The sequence below is a fragment of the Dendrobates tinctorius genome, unplaced genomic scaffold (genome assembly GCF_039654945.1).
Source record: "Dendrobates tinctorius isolate UK_male_01 unplaced genomic scaffold, ASM3965494v1 ptg000156l, whole genome shotgun sequence".
In the NCBI taxonomy this organism is placed as follows: Eukaryota; Metazoa; Chordata; class Amphibia; order Anura; family Dendrobatidae; genus Dendrobates; species Dendrobates tinctorius.
The window spans coordinates 29,733,545-29,753,685 of record NW_027361823.1 but is presented as its reverse complement, the minus strand read 5'-3'; the positions used below and the strand labels follow the sequence as shown (position 1 = coordinate 29,753,685).

The following is a 20,141-nucleotide window of genomic DNA, read 5'->3' as shown; positions in this document are numbered from 1 at the left end:
GTCCCAGCTCTCTGCAGTTCATTCACTAGGTCCCCCCGCGTGGTTCTGGGATTTTTGCTCACCATTCTTGTGATCATTCTGACCCCACGGGGTGGGATTTTGCGTGGAGCACCAGATCGAGGGAGATTATCAGTGGTCTTGTATGTCTTCCATTTTCTAATTATTGCTCCCACAGTTGATTTCTTCACTCCAAGCTGGTTGGCTATTGCAGATTCAGTCTTCCCAGCCTGGTGCAGGGCTACAATTTTGTTTCTGGTGTCCTTTGACAGCTCTTTGGTCTTCACCATAGTGGAGTTTGGAGTCAGACTGTTTGAGGGTGTGCACAGGTGTCTTTTTATACTGATAAGTTTAAACAGGTGCCATTACTACAGGTAATGAGTGGAAGAAAGAGGAGACTCTTAAAGAAGAAGTTACAGGTCTGTGAGAGCCAGAAATCTTGATTGCTTGTTTCTGACCAAATACTTATTTTCCACCATAATATGCAAATAAAATGAAAAAAAAACAGACAATGTGATTTTCTGGATTTTTTTTTCTCAGTTTGTCTCCCATAGTTGAGGTCTACCTATGATGTAAATTACAGACGCCTCTCATCTTTTTAAGTGGTGGAACTTGCACTATTGCTGACTGACTAAATACTTTTTTGCCCCACTGTATGTCCGGCCCAAAGATCTTACCTGCTCATTTGCATATAAGAAAAATGTGCATTTCTCAGGAAAAAGACAATGGATCGCAGATATCAAGGTATCATTTTATGCAACTTTCTGCGCCCTACATGCCCATATAGACAGCTTAGGAGGGTTGATCCTATTGATAGATTCCCCTTTAAACACTCAATTTCCCACACCTGCCTAAAATTCTTGCTCAGTATGGTATCACTCACCAGATCCTTCACCGCCAGTGTTTTTAAGTTTCTTTTGTGCTTCAGGTAAAGCCTGGTAGAGTCGGTTACTGACAGTCTCATCTCCTTGTATTGCTGTCAAGTCGTGCATACTGAAACTTCTAAGCCGTTCCGTAATAGCTCCTTGGCCCTGGTCAAGGACACAAAATACAACACATATAATATAAAACCTGTATTATGTCAATACATTTATATTAAATACAGAGTGAAAAAACCAACAAGCTATTCATGGTTTTTTAAAGCAGTGTCCAACGTGTGCTTGGCACATGAAACTAGTAACAGTGGTGAACAAAAAATAGAATTAGACTTACTGGTAATTCGGTTTCTAGAAACCTTCCATGACAGCATAGGAGGAGGTCATCTCCACACCCTAATGGGGGACAGGAAGCACTAGAGGTTAAAAGGTCCCTCCCACCTCCCTCTCACCAGTGACTTTTAACCGATTACCATAGCACCGGTTAGGCTGGTTTCACATTAGCGCTTTTGTGCGCAGCGCATCGTGCGCACCCGTGCGCATGCGCACTGCGCACCTATACTTAACATGACGTGCGCATGGTCTTGCGCATACTTGCGTTTTCGTGCGCATGCGTTTTTTTGTCTTTTGCGCCAGGCGCGCCAGACGCAACATGTTGCATTTTTGGTTCCGCCCTGTCTCGTCAAAAAAACGCATGCGAACGCTTGCGCACGGAATGCGCAAAAACACCACATTGGAGCCTATGGGAACGCATGCGTGCGCATGGTCTTGCGCACGCTTGCGTTTTTTTGCGCATGCGTTTTTGAGTTAAACAAGTCTAGAATGTTCTCTAGACAATGGAAAAAACGTCACACTTAAAAACGCATGCGCATAAAAAACGCCAACGCATGCAAAAAACGCATGTAAAACGCAAACAACGCTGCGTTTTTTTTACACATTAGCGTGCGCATGACGTTAAAAAAACGCGCGTTTGTTTTGCGTTTTTCTTTGCGTTTTTTATGCGCCCGATGCGCTGCGCAAAAAAACGCTAATGTGAAACTAGCCTTACCTTAAGATTCTCAGAATTTGTCCAAGAATACAGGGAGGGAAATAGTTGTGTCGTGGAAGGTTTCTAGAAACCGAAATACCGGTAAGTCTAATTCTATTTTCTCTAGCAACCTTACACGACAGCATAGGAGGCATAACAACCTATACTGCACTGGGGGGGGGACGACAACGGCCTGAAGAACTTTTCGGCCAAAGACTAAATCCCTGTTACATACAAGGTCTAATCTGTAATGTTTGGTAAAGGTATGTAGGAAGGACCAAGTTGCTGCCCTACAAATCTGCTCTGAAGATGCACCTGCCCTCTCAGCCCATGAAGTAGAGGTAGACCGCGTTGAATGCGCCTTGATCCCTGCAGGGGGAGTGATGTTTTGCGCCAGGTAAGCTTCAGAGATAGCTCTTCTAATCCAGTTGGCAATGGTGTTCTTTGCCACCTTTTTTCCCTTGTTTGGGCCAGAGGTATGGATAAATAGGTTGTGATCGACTCTATAGAATTTGGTACACTCTAAGTAGTGGAGAACTATACGTTTTACATCCAGCGTGTGAAACACCTCCTCTTTAGGGTTTGCTGGGTTCTGGCAGAATGAAGGAAGGATTATATTCTGTGACCTGTGGAAGTCAGACACAACCTTCAGTAGAAAGGATGGATCAAGAGAGAGCACTATGGAGTCGTCTAACAGTTAGGTAGGGTTCCCTAACCGAGAGAGCTTGGAGCTCTCCCACTCGCCTTGCTGAAGTTATTGCTATAAAGGAAGGCCACCTTACAGGTGAGGAGCTGAGAAGTACAGGATGACAAGGGCTCGAAGGGATATTGAGTGAGTCCCGTAAGTACCACATTCAAGTCCCATGTTGGGACAGCTATTAGTTTCTTTGGATGAAGTCTAGTGGCCAATGTCATGAATCTTCTTATCCAACTGTGGTTGGCCAAGTCACAGTCGAACATAGAACTTAATGCTGACACCTCTACTTTCAATGTGCTAGGTTTTAGACCTAGTTCCAGCCCCCTCTGCAGGAAGTGCAGGATACAGGAAATGTTGTGCCTTTCTGGGTCAGGCCAGTCTGGTAGATACCATGAAGAGAACTTCTTCCATATTTTATTATATATAGCGATAGTGACTGGTTTCCGAGACTTCTGGAGAGTCTTTATTACCGCTTCCGAAAGACCCCTGGCCCTCAGGATCTGGGCTTCAGTAGCCAGGCCGCCAGCCTCATTCCCCGGAGGTTTGGGTGATGTAGAGGGCCCTGCAAGAGAAGGTCGTCTTCCGTGGGTAGGATGAATGGCCCCTCCACCCGCAGTTGCGTTATCAGAGAGTACCAGCTCCTCTTTGGCCACAGCGGAGCTACTAGGATGGTTGGAGTTTGATCCTCTCGAATCTTCCTCAGGGTTGCAGCAAGGATTGGAACTGGCGGGAAGGCGTATGCTAGATGGAACCTCCACCTGTGGGCAAAGGCATCCACTCCCAGGGACCTGTCCCTGGGGTTTAGTGAGTAGTTTTCCACTTGGGCATTCTCTCCTGAGGCTAGTAAATCCACCTCGGGGAGGCCCCACCTGTCGACTAGTTTCTGGAAGATTATTTTGTTCAAGGTCCATTCGCCAGGCTGGATGCTTTTTCTGCTTAGGAAATCTGCCTGAAGATTGGCGGCACCCTTCAGGCTAAAGAGGTCTGAACCTGATGGGTGACCAAGCTGCGGATCTCGTCAATTAATGACGGGTGCTCAGCCCTGACCACTTTATCCGTGCATGCTTGACACAACTTTTTCTCCCAATTAGAGGGAAGCTTCGTACTGCATATGGCACACTTTGCTGATTTGCTGGAGGTATTGGTGATTTTATGGGCAGACTTTTCTCCCTATAAAAAGAGAGGGGGAGAAGTTTTTTTGAGGACCTCTATCCCGGATCGCACCACTTGGACCCACCCCAGATAACACTCACTGTGGCTGGGGCAGCGCTGGGCTCTGCAGATGCAGGGCAGGAAGAACCGTCCATGACAGTAGGGGATTTGCCTTACCTGTCGGCGTCTTCCGGCGGGTTAATAATGGGTTAACTCCACCCTCAGCGCGTCAGTTTGATTCCCCCTCCTCCTCCCTGGGTCCTGGAGCAGGCACAGCAGGCGCCGGCGAGCTCCGCGCGCTGGCAGCAGGATGGGAGCCGCCATGACAGCTCCACATACCCCGGAAGTGAGGGCCAGGAACAGTCCCGGATTCAATAGAAGGCGGGAGCAGAACGGAGGAGGGAAGGCTGCGCCACCGACCACCACTGCCCGGCTCTGAAACTTTTCCTCAGGTATGCTATAGCAGCCGGCCAGACAGCACACCAGACCTCTCCATGCCCCATGGGGGACAGGAAAGACACTGGTGAGAGGGAGGTGGGAGGGACCTTTTAACCTTTCGTGCTTCATTAGGGTGTGGAGACGACCTCCTCCTATGCTGTCGTGGAAGGTTGCTAAAGAAATGGAACTTGGGGTGTTGTCATAACAGGTAATACAAGCAATGCATCATAAATCGCCACAAAGTACAATCAATAGAATTTCTATAGGCTACATTTTAACACTGAATGACATGTCTATTTGTAGGAACAAAAAGTTTTTCTACTGCATCTATTACAGGAACGCCCAAGTGAAAACTGCTTCTCTGTGTTAGTAAAGGACCTAGACTGGGTTGTACATAATACAGCGATTCTCATTTCAGGGTTCCTTGGATATCACCCAATCAGGTCCAGCACTTTAAAAAGGTTGTCGCTTGAAAATCGGTTCTCAGTTGAAAACTTAGCTACAGAATAGGTGTTAACTTGTTAATTGGTGGCGGTCAACTGCTGGGATCAGCACTAATCGGTAAAATGCTAAACTTTTATCCCCATTAGATTGGATCAGCTCTGCACATGCACATCCATCATGCTGCTCCTTTTTGGTACACCTTCCCCGTTGGGAATTATCATTCTGTTCTGATGAACGGAGACGATCCCAGGAATGATACACCACCCCGATCAGCAAGTTTATCACCTATCCTCAGTATATAATAACTTATTCTCACTGGACATTCCCTTTAATAGATTCTCACCTACCCGACATTTTAACACTCCTAAAAAGGAAGAGAGACAGTTTCTTACAAGTTGATGAATGTCAAGGCTGTAGCCGATCAGTGGCCGCACTACCCACGTGAGAGCTCCAGCTAGAAGAGGAAGGAGACTGAAGGGGAGCAATTAGCGGTACAAGAGAGACTGGGGTCTAGTTAGGGAATATTTCTTTATACAAAACCTTGTGCCCAATAAAAATTAGTAGGTCACAACCCCTGTAATGCACCGCTTCTGCAAACTTTGGCAGCACATAGCACATGTGTCTTACTAGACTTGATCAGAAAGATCTTCAGGAACCTGATCCATCGGTATTCCGCAGCCACTGCTGGTCCATTCCACTTTGAACCTCCAGCTACCTGCCTACATCCTCAGTGCCTCTAATGATGAGCAGTAGCGGCACAACATCATGATTGAGTAATGCTACAAAAGAGGACTACTAAATCAGAGGAACCGGGAATGCCAGCAGGTACAGGAGGTTCACCGTGCTCTGGTTTGGCAGCCAAGGACTACCACTGTGGCCACTAAACCAGAATCTTAGTTAATTAAATAATTGGGCAAATAGGTTCCTATTTAAATAATTAATAGCAGCATTAAACTTCATGAGGGAAAAACTATTTGAACAGGCAGTAAGGTCCCAACTGAAGTCATTTTTATCACATTGCAGAGAAAACCTTTGGCGTTGCCCAGTGCAATCTCTTGGATGTCTGAGATCTTCTACCCGTCACCATACACTGGACACGTAATCAATATGATAGATAACCCAATTCTCAAATCGGCTGAACTTAGCTTACAAGTTGATCACTTCTACATGTGTAAGCCAGATCCCAGCAAGAGGCCTTACATGTACATACAGCAGCACACGTGCCATTGCAAAAGAAAAAACCACCAATGTGGTTTATCACACCACAATAAAAAAGGAATGCAAACACAAAGTCAAGGGAAAGCCACTGACACGCTGTAACAATATGCTTTACTTTCATTCACCAACCAACTCAGCAGGGAAACACTACTAGAGATTTATTCGAAATAAAAAAAATGTTAAAAAAAATCACTGTTTAGGAAACCCGGTTTTATGTACCCTATTAGGATATTATGAATTAATACATGGGGCTTTTAGATTGATTCAGGTGGAAAGCGTCCCTTGTTTCAGAGGACCAGTCTGATCCTACATTATACAGTACAGACTTATTTAAAGTGCTAAGATTTGTAATACTTTCTAAAGATTTACCATGCTTTACCAGATTAGTAGATTCTGCTGAATAACAAATTAAAAGATAAATTTTTAAAATGGAACCTGATAGCTTGCTCAAATCTGCCAAACCGCCACCATGAATTCACTGCTCTGTTAGTACTCCGACCCACAATCATTTTTTTTTTATTATTTTGTTTGTGCTAATAGCAAAAGAAACAAAAAAAAATAGTTTATAACTGTGCTATTTAGTGGGCAACTAGTCGAGAGGCATTATTTTGATTGGGAACAAAACTGTCCCCCCACCGGAAACTGGGTGTTGTGTACTGTGGTATTACAACATTGGGTTTTCTATACAAAATTGTCCAATGAAAGAAAAAAACCTTTAAAAAAGGACGCTGATAAGTTACGGCACCTAAAAGTGCACAACCCATGTAAATAAAAAACACCAGATCATTGCTTTAAGTTTCTGAAAGGGAGTATATAAAAAAAATAAAAAAAAACAAAGCTGACATATTTCAGATTACTTCATAGTTGACTCTGAGCTAGTGCGTAGAGACAAGCTCCTGTGCTGTCTCCTATACAACGTTCACGGAGAGAGCTCTCTATAGCGCAGTGAGAAGCAGCTCGATTTGTGTCTGCCTGGTCTCTAGCTGTGCTGAGTGCTCCTCACTCTGCTTTCTCACTTCTCCCCTGACCACAGACTTCAATATGCTGTGTAACCAGAAGTGGCTCAGAAATGGAGGGGGAAAAAAAAACATTTCTCCAACAAGATATTAAAAAAAGGGCTGTGGTGTCAGTAAGCCAAACCTCCAACTCAGACTCCTCAATCTCCATGACTCTGAATCCCTCATCCCAGGGCTATGGAGTCAGTAAGCCATGACTCAGACTCCACAGCCCTGATTGTAAAGTTTCTTACATATGACACTACTATTGATTTATGTAAAATTTGTTGGCGTGGCCGTGATTGGTGACTATTTCCAATATTTTTTTAAATGTCAATTTTAAAGATGAATCCGTTCTAAAAAGCCAATGAAAAAAAATTTCACGTTGTCTAACACACCACACACACCGTTATGGAAAAAAGATGCAGTTCCAGTTTTATGTACTGAAATCTTAAACTCGAGAATAATGCAGAAGGGACAACACTGAATCTGTGTGGGTCTACATGGACTAGTCTTCACGGGTTGTTCAGCAATTTTTTTTTTTTTGAAATGTGAAAAATATTCAATTCAATTATACCAATAGGTTGCCAACCAGGACAAGATCCACCGAAAACAATATTTGTGTCACTCCTTTCCATGTTTATGATTCACCCAATATATAGTCACAGACTTACCACTCAATTTTATAAAATAAATTAATTTTAAGACATGGCAAATATAAAAAAAAAAAAATTTTCTTAGCAGGATGCCCTTATATTATGTGCTGGAATGGATTACACTTTTTTACTAATGTTTTTCAAGGGCCTAAAACAGTCTTTCATTGTTACCAATATGCTTAATCTTTTTCATCTGTCCCCTTTCTCCATTTCAAGACTGTGTCAAGTTCCCAAAAATAAAATTTTTATGATGTGATGATGTTCTGACAACCCTCCAAGAGTAAAAGCACTTTTTCCCCCTAACCGGCGAAGAGGGCGGAGCTAATGAAAAAATCTAATAAACCATAGGAAATAAAAGTAAAACTGTTGAGTAGTGTTTTTGTTATTATTTTAGATACCCAGATAACGAATTTAACAGACCTGAGAAAGAAAAAAAAAAATAATGACACCACCTACTTGCCTATGCCAAGGGGCACTTGTTCAGTCCATTATTGGGTATGTATACAGAATGGGATCACATTCTTAGGTATATGCTGGACATACGCCAGACGTGGAGTGAACATGGCCTCAAGTTAATAGCAAAGCTGCAATACAGTTCAGCATCTATGACTTTACATTTACACAATTTGGTCATAATGACTGAATTACGGTAGGTATGGTGATTTTCTTTCAGGGCCCTATAATACATGACGAGACCCCGTTGTCATGATTCCAACCTTCAATGTCTTGCTTGCCTTAATGTCCCTGAATGAGCTAGATTATAGATAATACAGGATACAGAACACAAACAAATTAGGCTAAATTATTCATTTGCATTCAGAGCCCAGTAACATGCGGCACAATGTACGGCGACAGCTGCAGATGTAGAATGAAGTAGGAGTGGGAGGAGAGGGGGAGCAAATAACCTGGAATACAATTAAGTGATGTCGAGACGTGTGGCTTTTACAAAACTATACCGACTATTTAAAAAGGTACCATTAAAAAGGGCCATCGGGGACAAATGTTTTGTTTTCCCATTTGCTTTCATGTTTACTTAGAGATTTATTCGTCTGAGGACGCCGATTCAGGCTTGTGCATTTAGCTATGAACCCACCGGTTTTAAGAGTAATGCAAATTGCAGAAAATTCAACGTGCAATGGTTATCATACCTTCCACAAAGCATTTCATTTTAGAATCATAGAATCGTAGAGTTGGAAGGGACCTCCTGGGTCTTCTTGTCCAACCCCCTGCTCAAAGCAGGATTCGCTAAATCATCCCAGTCAGATGTCCGCCCAGCCTCTGTTTGAAGACTTCCAATGAAGGAGAACTCACCACTTCTCATGGCAGCCTGTTCCACTCATTGATCACTCTGTCAAAAAGATTTTTCTAATATCTAATCTGTGTCTCCTCCCATTCAGTTTAATCCCATTGCTTCTAGTCTTTCCTTGTGCAAATGAGAATAAAGTTGATCCTTCTACAATGTGACAGCCCTTTAGATATTTGTAGACAGCTATTAAGTCTCCTCTCAGTCTTCTCTTTTGCAAACTAAAAATTCCCAAATCCTGCAAAATTTCCTCATAAGACAGGGTTTGCAGACCGGTCATCATTCTGGTCGCTCTTTTCTGAACTTGCTCCAGTTTGTTGATGTCTTTAAAATGTGGTCCCCAAAACTGGACACAGTATTCCAGATGAGGTCTGACCAAAGAGGAGTAGAGGGCAATAATGACTTCACGTGATCTAGACTGTATGCTTCTGTTGAGACATTCTAGAATTGTATTTGCCTTTTTTGCTGCTGCATCACACTGTTGACTCATTCAGTCTGTGATCTATTAGTATACCCAAGTCTTTTTCACATGTGCTGTTGCTTAGCCCTATTCCTCCCATTCTGTATATGCTTTTTTCATTTTTATTGCCCAGATGTAGTACTTTGCATTTTTCCCTGTTAAAAACCATTCTGTTAGTTGCTGCCCACTGCTCCAGTTTATTTATATCTTTTTGAATCCTCTCTCTCTTCTCTAGTATTAGCTATCCCTCCTAGCTTTGTGTCATCAGCAAATTTAATCAGTTTACCCTCAATTCCTTCATCTAAATCGTTGATAAAGATGTTGAACAATACAGGGCCCAGGACAGAGCCCTGTGGTACCCCACTTGAGACATTCTTCCAACTGGATGTGCAGCCATTTACGACCACTCTTTGGGTCCGATCACTAAGCTAGTTATGAATTCACCTAACAGTTGCCTTGTCCATTCCATACTTAGTCATTTTTTCAATAAGGATTGTATGAGAGACTTTGTCAAATGCTTTGCTGAAGTCAAGATATACTATATCTACAGCATTTCCTTGATCCACCCAATCAGTGATTCCGTCATAGAAGGAAATTAAGTTAGTCTGACATGACTTATTAGTTACAAACCCATGCTGATTCTGTTTAATCACTTCATTCTTATCCAGGTACTGACATACATGTTGTTTAATAATTTGCTCAAAGATCTTTCCTGGTATAGAAGGCAGACTCACCGGCCTATAGTTGCCTGGGTCCACCTTCTTCCGCTTTTTGAAGATTTTTCAAAGATTATGGAGAGGGGCTCAAAAATTTCTTCTGCTATCTCCTTCAGTACTCTGGGGTGTAATTCAACTGGACCTGGAGTCTTGAATTCATTTAGGCTAGCTAAGTTTTTCCTCACTATCTTTCTGTTTATAGATATCCTGGATTCTTCTATTCCCTTAATAGGACAGTGAAGAACAGTTGATGTTACATTTCCTTTCTGAGAGAAAACATGCAAAATAGGAATTTAAAAGTGCGGCCTTCTCAACATCCTGTCTTACCATTTCATCATTTTCATCCTGTAAAAATCCTATAGCATCTTTGACTTTCCTTTTACTTTTTACATATCCCCAAAATCCTTTATTATTGCTTTTGACATCTCTTGCAAGCCTCAATTCATTGTCAGCTTTAGCTAATCTGATTTGTGCCCTGCAGGTTCTGCAGACATTATATTCTTTAGATATGCCTCCCTCTTTCCATTTTATAAACATTTATTTCTTCCTTTTTAGCGTGTGCTTAAGTTCTGTGTTCATCCATCCTGGTTTCCTTAAATGCTTCCTATTCTTCCCACTTTTTGAAATTGTTAACAATTGTGCTTTAAGAATTTCATTTTTCAAGATTTCCCATCCTTACTGGACATTTTTGTCTTTAAGGATATCCAGCCATTGAATCCCTCCAATTCCCTTTCCGAATCCCTTAAAAATCTGCCTTTCTGAAATCTAACCTTGACGTCTGAGTCTTCACAGGTCTTCCTCCTCTAGTTATCCAAAATTCTAAAATGGCATGGTCGCTACCTCCTAGGGTCCCAGCCACTTTTACCTCCTCGACCATTTCCTCCCTGTTTATAAGGATTAGATCCAAGGTAGCAGTTCCCCTTGTTTTCTCCCCTACCTTTTGGAAGATAAAGTTGTCAGCAAGAGAGGATAAGAATTTCCTTGACCTTGTTTGTTGCCCATGCTTTGTGCATTAGTATAGAAACATTTTAGTTTGTGATTGGTTTCTCTTTCTCCAATATTTTTATTATTTAGATTCTTTTGTCTTTGTTCTTCCTTTCCACTTCTAATAGAGTTCTCAATAGCATTTGCCAGGTGTATGGCTTTTTCTGGCCTTTTGCTTCCCTTCCCACGTTGTTCTAGTTTAAATTTTGACGGATCCGCCAAAAACCGGGTGGGACGCTAATATAAGTCTATGGGGGAAAAAACTGATCCACCCCTTTTTTGGCAGATCTGTTTTTTTCGAAAATTGGCAGATTTTGACTGACGTCAAAAAACGGAGGTGTGAAACAGGCCTAAACCAGTCACCGCTCATCTGCTGAAGACAACTCATTGACTTACAGAAGATCAATGTGCCCGCTATTCTCCTGGTGACAATACTTTATGAAGATTTGGACATTCTCATGATTCAAGGGCAAATAATCTTAGGGGAGAAAAATTGAGTTTGACAACTTCCTTCTGATTTTTTTTTTCATGTAAAAGCTTGTGATAATTTTTTTTTTTCCACCAAAGGTTAGTTAACGACAAAAAGGCTCCTTCATAAGTTTGCATGTGGCCCCAGAGTGATGAAGCAAAAATTAAAAAAATTTAAGAAAAAGCTATTGCCTGCACTCTTTTTGCAAATTTCTGCCTCTACACTCCAGGTCTTGCTTCCAATGTGGTCTGCGCATGACTGCTGTAGCAAATTGCTACCGTCACTCACTTACCAAGAGATAGGGAAGAGATCATCAAAAACACCGCCAGAAGGCATGGAGGAGCGTCAGAGAATCTGATTATACACATTTGTAAAGGTAAAAAGGATCTATCAGCAGGTTTTTGTTATGTATTCTGAGAACAGCATGCTGTAGAGGCAGGAGCACAGATACCAGCAATGTATCACTTACTAGGCTGCTTACTTTCATTTTGATAAAAATCACTATTTTCTCTGCTGCAGATCTACCAGTTGTCTGAATGATGAGCTCTGTATAATCCCACCAAAACCTCGGATTAACAATTGTGTACACTGTGCATAGGCAGAAAGCTGTTAAACTGTGTGGTGGGGGGGTAACAAAGCAGGAGGACTACACGGCACAAAACAACTAGTTCGCTACTGATCATCTCCTACATACAGATACAGAAACAGGGTAGCACAGGATAAGAGAACTATGCTGACATCCTTCCAGAAATAGTGTCAAGTCTGTCCTCAGGTTGTGTCTGGCACTGCAGCTCAGGCTCATTAAATTGAAAAGAGCAGATATACAAAAACCAGTAGAGTATCCAAGAATCCCGAGGCACCAGAGGAAAATCTTTAAAAGATAGAGTTCTACTTCATAGGAAAAAAAAAAAAAAAAAAAAAAAAATCACACAAACAGGAAAACCCCCAATGTTTTGCCCATGTCTGACCTCTCTCAAGCCTCAAACTTCAGCAATCATAATTTTTAATGATTATCCCCTGGACTCTTGGATAATCATTTTTGGAACTAGTGGCAGGCCCTACCGAGGATGCACAGAACTTATCAATGGTGCATGGAGCCAAAGTGCCTTTTCTGGGTTGCTGCAAGCTGCTATTTTTTTTTTTAATTATTAATTTAAATAGTGTAGGGATTCGCTCTGGTAGGCAATAGCCGGGCGGCAGTAACGAGGCAACACACAGGCATAAAGTCCTATTCCAGTGGTTTTAATGTCACTCAGTAACCAGCAGCTTAACAGAACATAAGGAAAACCAAACACATACTCCAGCTTGGAGAACCACTGGTCCCAGACTCACCCCTTGCACGAGACGGGCGTAAATAAGCGGCTGCCAGGTCCTGCGGCATCCGCCAGGTGCAATTTCCAGGGTTCTTCCGAGTCTTGCTGCTATAGTCCTGCAGCACGGGAATTCTGTATACAAGTCTCGGCTGAGTCCACACAAGTTCCTGTAGCTTCCAGAAACACACTCACACTGTGGCAATTATCAACCTCCATTACATAGGGCCTAACCCCACCCACCAGTGAGGTAGACATCACATGGGCTGATCACGTGACCCTGACATCGCAGGTCCCGTCTGGAGGGAAAAACCCGGCCAAACATTAATCTGCTGGGAGAAACATATCTTCCATCCAGTAAAACACCCTTTACTGTACCACAATAGTTAAAAAATACATCATGGGGACCCCTCTATTCTTGATAACCAGTCTTGCTGAAACTGACAGCTGCAGGCTACAGCCTGGCTGGTTATGAAAAATACAGGGAAACCCACGCTATTTTTTTAATTTATAGCGCAGGTGCCGGCTGATGAATACTCCCATCAGCCACCGTCTGCTCTCACTGTTATTAGCGGCAGCAGGTGTAGGCTGATGGGAGTAGTAGTCCCCATCAACTGCTGTCTGCTCTTGCTGTTGTCAGTGGAAAATAACCATCAACATTCTCCTATGCTAGCACTGATCCCAGGCAGAGCAGGGGAGAATAATGAGAGCAGTCTTCAGCACTCGGGGCCGGGAAACAGCGCTAACTGTACCGCTGCTTCTCAGGCGCCAGTACATGTGGTACTAATAACACACTGATGTCACCTGTGTGTCAGTGTGCACATGTGCGGGATGTTTTGCAGTCCGTTATTCTGTTAATAGAAAAAAAAAACAAAACAAAAAAATGGACATGTCAGCGTATTTTGCCCATTGTCATACGGCTCATGGAAACACACAGATGTGCACAGACCCAGTCACTTGTAAGGGTCTATGTGTGCAGGTGTCTCCGGTACGTGTGTGTGAAAACTGTCATCATACGTACCTGAGACACCAACATGAGAAAGAGGCCTTAGGACTGGTGCAGAATCAGACAAAGCCCATGGACAAGTATGTAGATTCTGGCGCTTTCTGGAATAAAGCAGCCATGTCAACCAGTATAAACCAAGGATTTCTAGATAAACTTTTAGCTGGAAAAGCAAACACTTTTTTACTTAAATTTAGCCTTGTGATTCTATTTCATTAATTAAGCATCAGTGAGGGAGGTAGAAGAAAATAACAGGCTGCAAGCTGACATTTAGAGTCCAATTTCTGTAATCTGCAAATAAATGAGTCATTTTCAAATACAAGGTGTCTGTGTTCTGCATGTAATGCAATACAATACACGAGGGCGACGCTTTGCTTTTGAGCACTGCACTGTACTCATATGGTCCGTATTGGGCGCCGGCATAGAGCAGGCTCCCTGCCATTACCAAGACTCGACCATGGACGCCGGCAGACATGGGCCCGCCACTTTGTTCTTTCATTAGATGGATCATGAGTATATTCCAATCTCCTAAATACATGGTAATAAAACAAGTGCAACCAGTACATTCAAAATATTCTGAAAAATATCAAGTAGCAATAAAACAAGCAGTAATTAGGTTGTTTTTTTTAATTACCAGCTTCAAATACGCAAAATAAAAGCAAAAGTATTCTAGACTTTAATGAGAAGCGGAGGTCAAGTTATTTTCTGTGTATTGTTAATTGCCTGTTCAATTCTCAGTCATCTTTCAGTGGATTATATCTTTTAGTAAGCCAGTTCTAGTATGTTAAACCACACTATAGAGCACTGGTGTGAGCGGATATGCCATGCTCGGAGATAGTGACCATTTACCTTCACTTGATTGAGGGTGAACAGTAGATAGGTTGCTGAATAAGAATTAGCCAAGGCAGCAGAAATAAGAAAAATAGAGGGGAAAAAAAGGAATTTATTAAGAAAGGATTCCCAGATCAACTACCGATTCGACAAACATTTTCCACCCACAAGCTGTGCAGGTGACCTTACTTCACCACTGGGCGGACATCTGCCGGACTCCTTGGTGGCTTGACCACGTGTCCTATTAATTGACGGTCTCATCAAGAATATAAACCCAAGTCTTGAATATGGAGATCTTACTGCTTGTTTCCTCAAAAAGCTTTCATTTTATAGTATAACTCAATGATTAATTGGTTGTAGAGCCCGCGATTGCTACTGAGATTATTGCTCAACCAACGTCTAACACTCATATTTAGGTGACCTCCCACACGATCTCTCTCTCTGCAAAATAGATGGGAACCTCCTAATTCAGTTGGTGACTAGCCGAAACGGCGCTTTTCTAAAACCGTTGTCTCCGTGTTAACAGGTGATGGGGTGAAATGTTTCTATTTTTTACTTGTGGAAAGGGTAAGAGACAGCCGTGCTGTCAGACAGCCATCAGTCCCGACAACCCCCATACACAGGCGCTGGGACAAACCTACATGTGCTTTCTATAGGGAGAAAGAAGTAAGCCACACAACACCCTGGCAGCAGATTGTTTCCCTTGAAAAACAAGAGGGAACGGGCGACCCTTCTCTTACACATCATCTGCTGGAGGTGAAAGGGGGAGGCCATTATATATGTGAGATGGTCAGCTGGTCCTGTTGAGATCAGCGACTTCGAATGACTTATCCGATGTGCACGGTATGTTTAGGCAAAGGTACTGCACAGTAATCCGACTGGAAGAACTTGCACTCAGGTAAGTTGTCAGGGGTATGGCCGACAGCAAGCTTGGTCACTGCATACAATAGCAACCTGAACATTCAGTGCATTTTCACACCATAATGAAGGTAGTAAAATCAGGACCAGTCCACCTTAAGGAGTAACGATTAACTTATTTTTTTATTTATACATCAATAGTATATATGAACATAAGAATCTTTCTAATATATCACAACTTGCTTGTATATTTTCATGGATTGATAATTTATTCTTAAATATTCTCAATTCACGGATAAAAATCTATGAAGCCTATATCCCATTGCTGAGAAAGGAGATGACAGTTGGAGCTTATAAAGTTCTATGGAAGAGGATGAGCTAAAGGCAGAGAATGCAAGTTCCATAGAACACTGAGCCCCAACTGTCATCTGACAGTGATATTATAATCTGTACTTACTGAAGACAGCTTTAACCCCGAAAGATAATGAATCATCAGTCCAGGAGAAGAAAGAAGCAGATTTCTCTAAATTGATGTATTACAAAGTTTCTTATGTTCTTGTGTATTATTCATTTATGAACAAAAATAAATGGAATCACAGTTACTCTTTAAAGGAAAGGTGCCGCAATTTTATATAATTTGCAAAAAAATAGTAAGTAACAAAACATGTTGTTTCAGCAAATGTTGTACTAACCAGGATTTATGGTTTGTTTGTAATAATGTTTTCATGTAGCCACTGGGCGCTGCCATCTTGATTTGCAGATCTGTGGAGGACTCATACAGTCTGCAAACATGGCCGTCCCTGGACATAGGAGACTGCGGTCGACTCCCGACCCCACATTGCAGCCTCATTAGCAGTGAACTGGGCACGCCCCTGTGGGCTGCACCATTCACTGCTGTAGGTGTGGCTGGGCGCCATTTTACTGTAGCCCAGTGCTGTCTGCTGAGCTCCACTTACCCTCTATCACAGGACCACTTGTGGCATAACAGGTCCTGTGTTGTGAGGAGAGGCTGAAGAAAAGGAGAAGGTGGTCAGCAGAGGAGAGAAGCGCTCACTGGAGCCGGAGGATGGAGAGTGGTGAGTGCGGGTGACTTTCCTCTATGCTCCTCTGTCCTGCTTACTCCAGGCTCGGCCCTGTGCTTCCTGCTCTACTGTGTTCTTCTGCTCTGTCTCCTCACTCTCAGCCCCAGTGATCGCCGGTAATCTGACACCTTTGCTTTTATGGCTGTCTGAGGAGGACAGTGACTTATACAGCCCATAGTCTAGTGTATGGGGGGGCTGGAAGTTTCACCAGTGTGGGCATATCTGTAATAATGTCTCATGTGATAATGACTGCTGAGCCGTGTATCTAATCCTCTCCTGTGTGATACTGACTGCTGAGCCGTGTATCTAATCCTCTCCTGTGTGATACTGCCTGCTGAGCTGTGTATCTAATCCTATCCTGTGTGATACTGCCTGCTGAGCAGTGTATCTAATCTTATCCTGTGTGATCCTGACTGCTGAGCCGTGTATCTAATCCTTTCCTGTGTGATCCTGACTGCTGAGCCGTGTATCTAATCCTCTCCTGTGTGATACTGTCTGCTGAGCCATGTATCTAATCCTCTCCTGTGTGATACTGTCTGCTGAGCCATGTATCTAATCCTCTCCTGTGTGATACTGTCTGCTGAGCCATGTATCTAATCCTCTCCTGTGTGATACTGTCTGCTGAGCTGTGTATCTAATCCTATCCTGTGTGATACTGTCTGCTGAGCCATGTATCTAATCCTCTCCTGTGTGATACTGTCTGCTGAGCCATGTATCTAATCCTCTCCTGTGTGATACTGTCTGCTGAGCTGTGTATCTAATCCTATCCTGTGTAATACTGACTGCTGAGCCGTGTATCTAACCCTATCCTGTGTGATACTGCCTGCTGAGCCGTGTATCTGATCCTTTCCTGTGTGATACTGTCTGCTGAGCCGTGTATCTAATCCTCTCCTGTGTGATACTGTCTGCTGAGCTGTGTATCTAATCCTCTCCTGTGTGATACTGTCTGCTGAGCCGTGTATCTAATCCTCCCCTGTGTGATACTGACTGCTGAGCCGTGCATCTAATCCTCCTGTGTGATACTGCCTGCTGAGCCGTGTATCTAATCCTCCCCTGTGTGATACTGACTGCTGAGCCGTGCATCTAATCCTCTCCTGTGTGATACTGCCTGCTGAGCCGTGTATCTGATCCTTTCCTGTGTGATACTGACTGCTGAGCCGTGTATCTAATCCTATCCTGTGTGATACTGACTGCTGAGCCATGTATCTAATCCTATCCTGTGTAATACTGACTGCTGAGCCGTGTATCTAATCCTCTCTTGTGTGATGCTGTCTGCTGAGCCGTGTATCTAATCCTATCCCGTGTGATACTGCTCTCCTGAAATACTCTGTGCTGCTGTCACCCTGCTGGTTTTATGTGTGATCTACATGGTGGTATGAACTATATGGCGGTATTATGTGAGAACACTATGGCAGTATTATCTGCTGAAAGGGGACCCGTTCTAGGGTGGTTCTGGCTGAGCACCTGCACACGGGTCAGGGGTAATAGGTGCAGTCAGGGGAGGGCTGGTGAGGCAGCTGAAGAGAGGGGTCTCATTTTTATCGTTACTGTATGGCTACATTTCCCCCATCCTGCTTCCCAGCGTCACCCCAGACTGCGCCTGTCGCCTTGCTTTCACACATCGCCAGGACAGGATCTGAGGAGGGGAATGGGGTCTTTGCCTGCAAAGTCTGGATCAGGCTGATTGATGGCCGTTCTGATCCAGACTTTACATGCAAAGACAGTCAGTAACTTTGCAGGCCCCATCAAAATGGCTGCTCACTGTGTTCCTAGATGTCATAGGTTTTTGTGCCAGATTTCAGTAGCTGCTCCCCCTAGTGTTAACAAGTGGAAATGCCAAACTTTTTAAAATTATTTTTCATATTTTGCAAAATTAAAATCAAATGATAATATTTAAGAAAATGTAAACATTAATTCTTTACATTTTTTCAATTGCTGAAAAAAAAATTTTTTGGATGGCACCTTCCCTTTAAAAGAGGTTGTACATATGCCTTATTAGCATTTATGGACAACACAGACAAGCCCACCAATTTGTAATCCCCCACCCCCCATAAGTCCTCCTATTTGCACAAGATTGGCGTCATTCACACATTGTAAACCGGTCCTTTTACACGGATAACGTCTCCTCTAAATGACTACAATAGCGCCTCATTTCCCTGCAGTATCAATTGGCAAATAGCAGCTACCCCCCCTCCTGCAATTTAGCTCCTTGACAAATACGCTGAGTGCAGCAGATGGGTCCCTTTATGTAATGCATCTGTAGAGCCTCCAAATACTGGAAAATGATGTTCCCAATGTCCATATTTCCTAAACTATCACCTATAGGACTGGCACACGTCAGCCATGAATTTAATATCATTACACTCCTAAAAACAACCAAAAATAAGTTGCTCGATAACTTAAACCAATTGTAAAATTCAACATCTTGCTGCTCGACTTCAGCATATTCAATAAGAAAATAAAGAACAGCCAAGTAGGCTGAAAGGCAGTGGAAATTAAGTAATGATCTAAGCGGTGTTTTACAAGGAGAAATAATTATAACTGTGCGCTAACGAGTACCAAAGCAGGACTCTCACCTTCACAGCAGCGGTCACAGCAGCACTAGCAGCAAGATTCAAGCCTTGCTTGCCAAAGTTCACCATGGTTTCATAGCCCTTTTCTTTGGCTTGAATAATGTACTCATCAATCTCCTGGTCAGGAAAAACAGAACATCTGTTACTCACGACTAAAACATAGAAGACATTAGAAGCAAAAATCGGGAGAGATGCAGCTTCACTTCTTACAATAAAAGTGCTGCCGATAAACCTAACCCTAGTGATATTCTCTCGAGTTTTATGAAGCGGTATTCCCACAAACAAAACTTGTCACCTGGCCAATGGCCATAGAAGATTTGGATGACAAATTGTACAAATTAATGGCCAACATTGTTTTACGAGAACTGGCGTATTGTTCGGTGCTTTTTTTATTCCAAGGTCATATAGGAATACAAAATGAAGACACACGGGCAGGGAGACAGCTGTTTCGCATAAAATTGTGCTTCATCTGATGTGCCACTTATTTTTTCTAATACTTTTTGAAGATTATATGGCTGCTTAGTTGGGCACCACGCTGGCGTTCTCTTTTAAGCAGCATTGCATACTTCAGTGTTATATACTTGCAATAGTGCCGGCCTTCCGATCTTTTGAAATGGATGGCCACCACTGTTGATGCACATATGGAAGGAGTCCACTAAAGCCAGTCTTGCTCTTAGAGAACAACTTTTCTGGCTCATAAATGAAGGTCCCATAAATGACAGTGATCTACCATTGTAGGGGCATAAGGATATGAGCGGTCTTAAAGAGAGATGCTTTAAAGTGTCCCTTTAGTTCCAACTATACATGGGGTGGTACAGTTGCACAAGTATTATCAAAAGGAATAGGACCCATGCAAGATACTCTCTAGGATTGCAGAAACTTTCACCTTGCACACCAAGATAGCTAAATCTAACAATTTATTAGAGCTCAACCATGGAGGCTGTCAGACAGTCCTTTACATGGTTGATCCCAATAAGTCATTCCCTATCCAGCACTGTACTGGGCAGTCGCTGGCATCTCCACAGACAATAAATGGAGCATGTGCACATCCGC

The 20,141-nt window shown here is 42.9% G+C and overlaps 1 protein-coding gene across 2 annotated transcripts in view; it reads right to left on the bottom strand.

Moving 5' to 3' along the window:
* Positions 1–20,141, bottom strand: part of REEP3 (receptor accessory protein 3) — a 209,254-nt gene that overhangs the window by 31,878 nt on the left and 157,235 nt on the right. For both annotated transcript variants that reach the window (XM_073548305.1, XM_073548304.1), the window contains exons 5-6: positions 19,092–19,205; positions 881–1,028 (exon numbers count right to left, since the gene is read on the bottom strand). In XM_073548305.1, the coding sequence (XP_073404406.1) occupies positions 881–1,028; positions 19,092–19,205 (262 nt within the window). The remainder of the gene's footprint in view (positions 1–880; positions 1,029–19,091; positions 19,206–20,141) is intronic.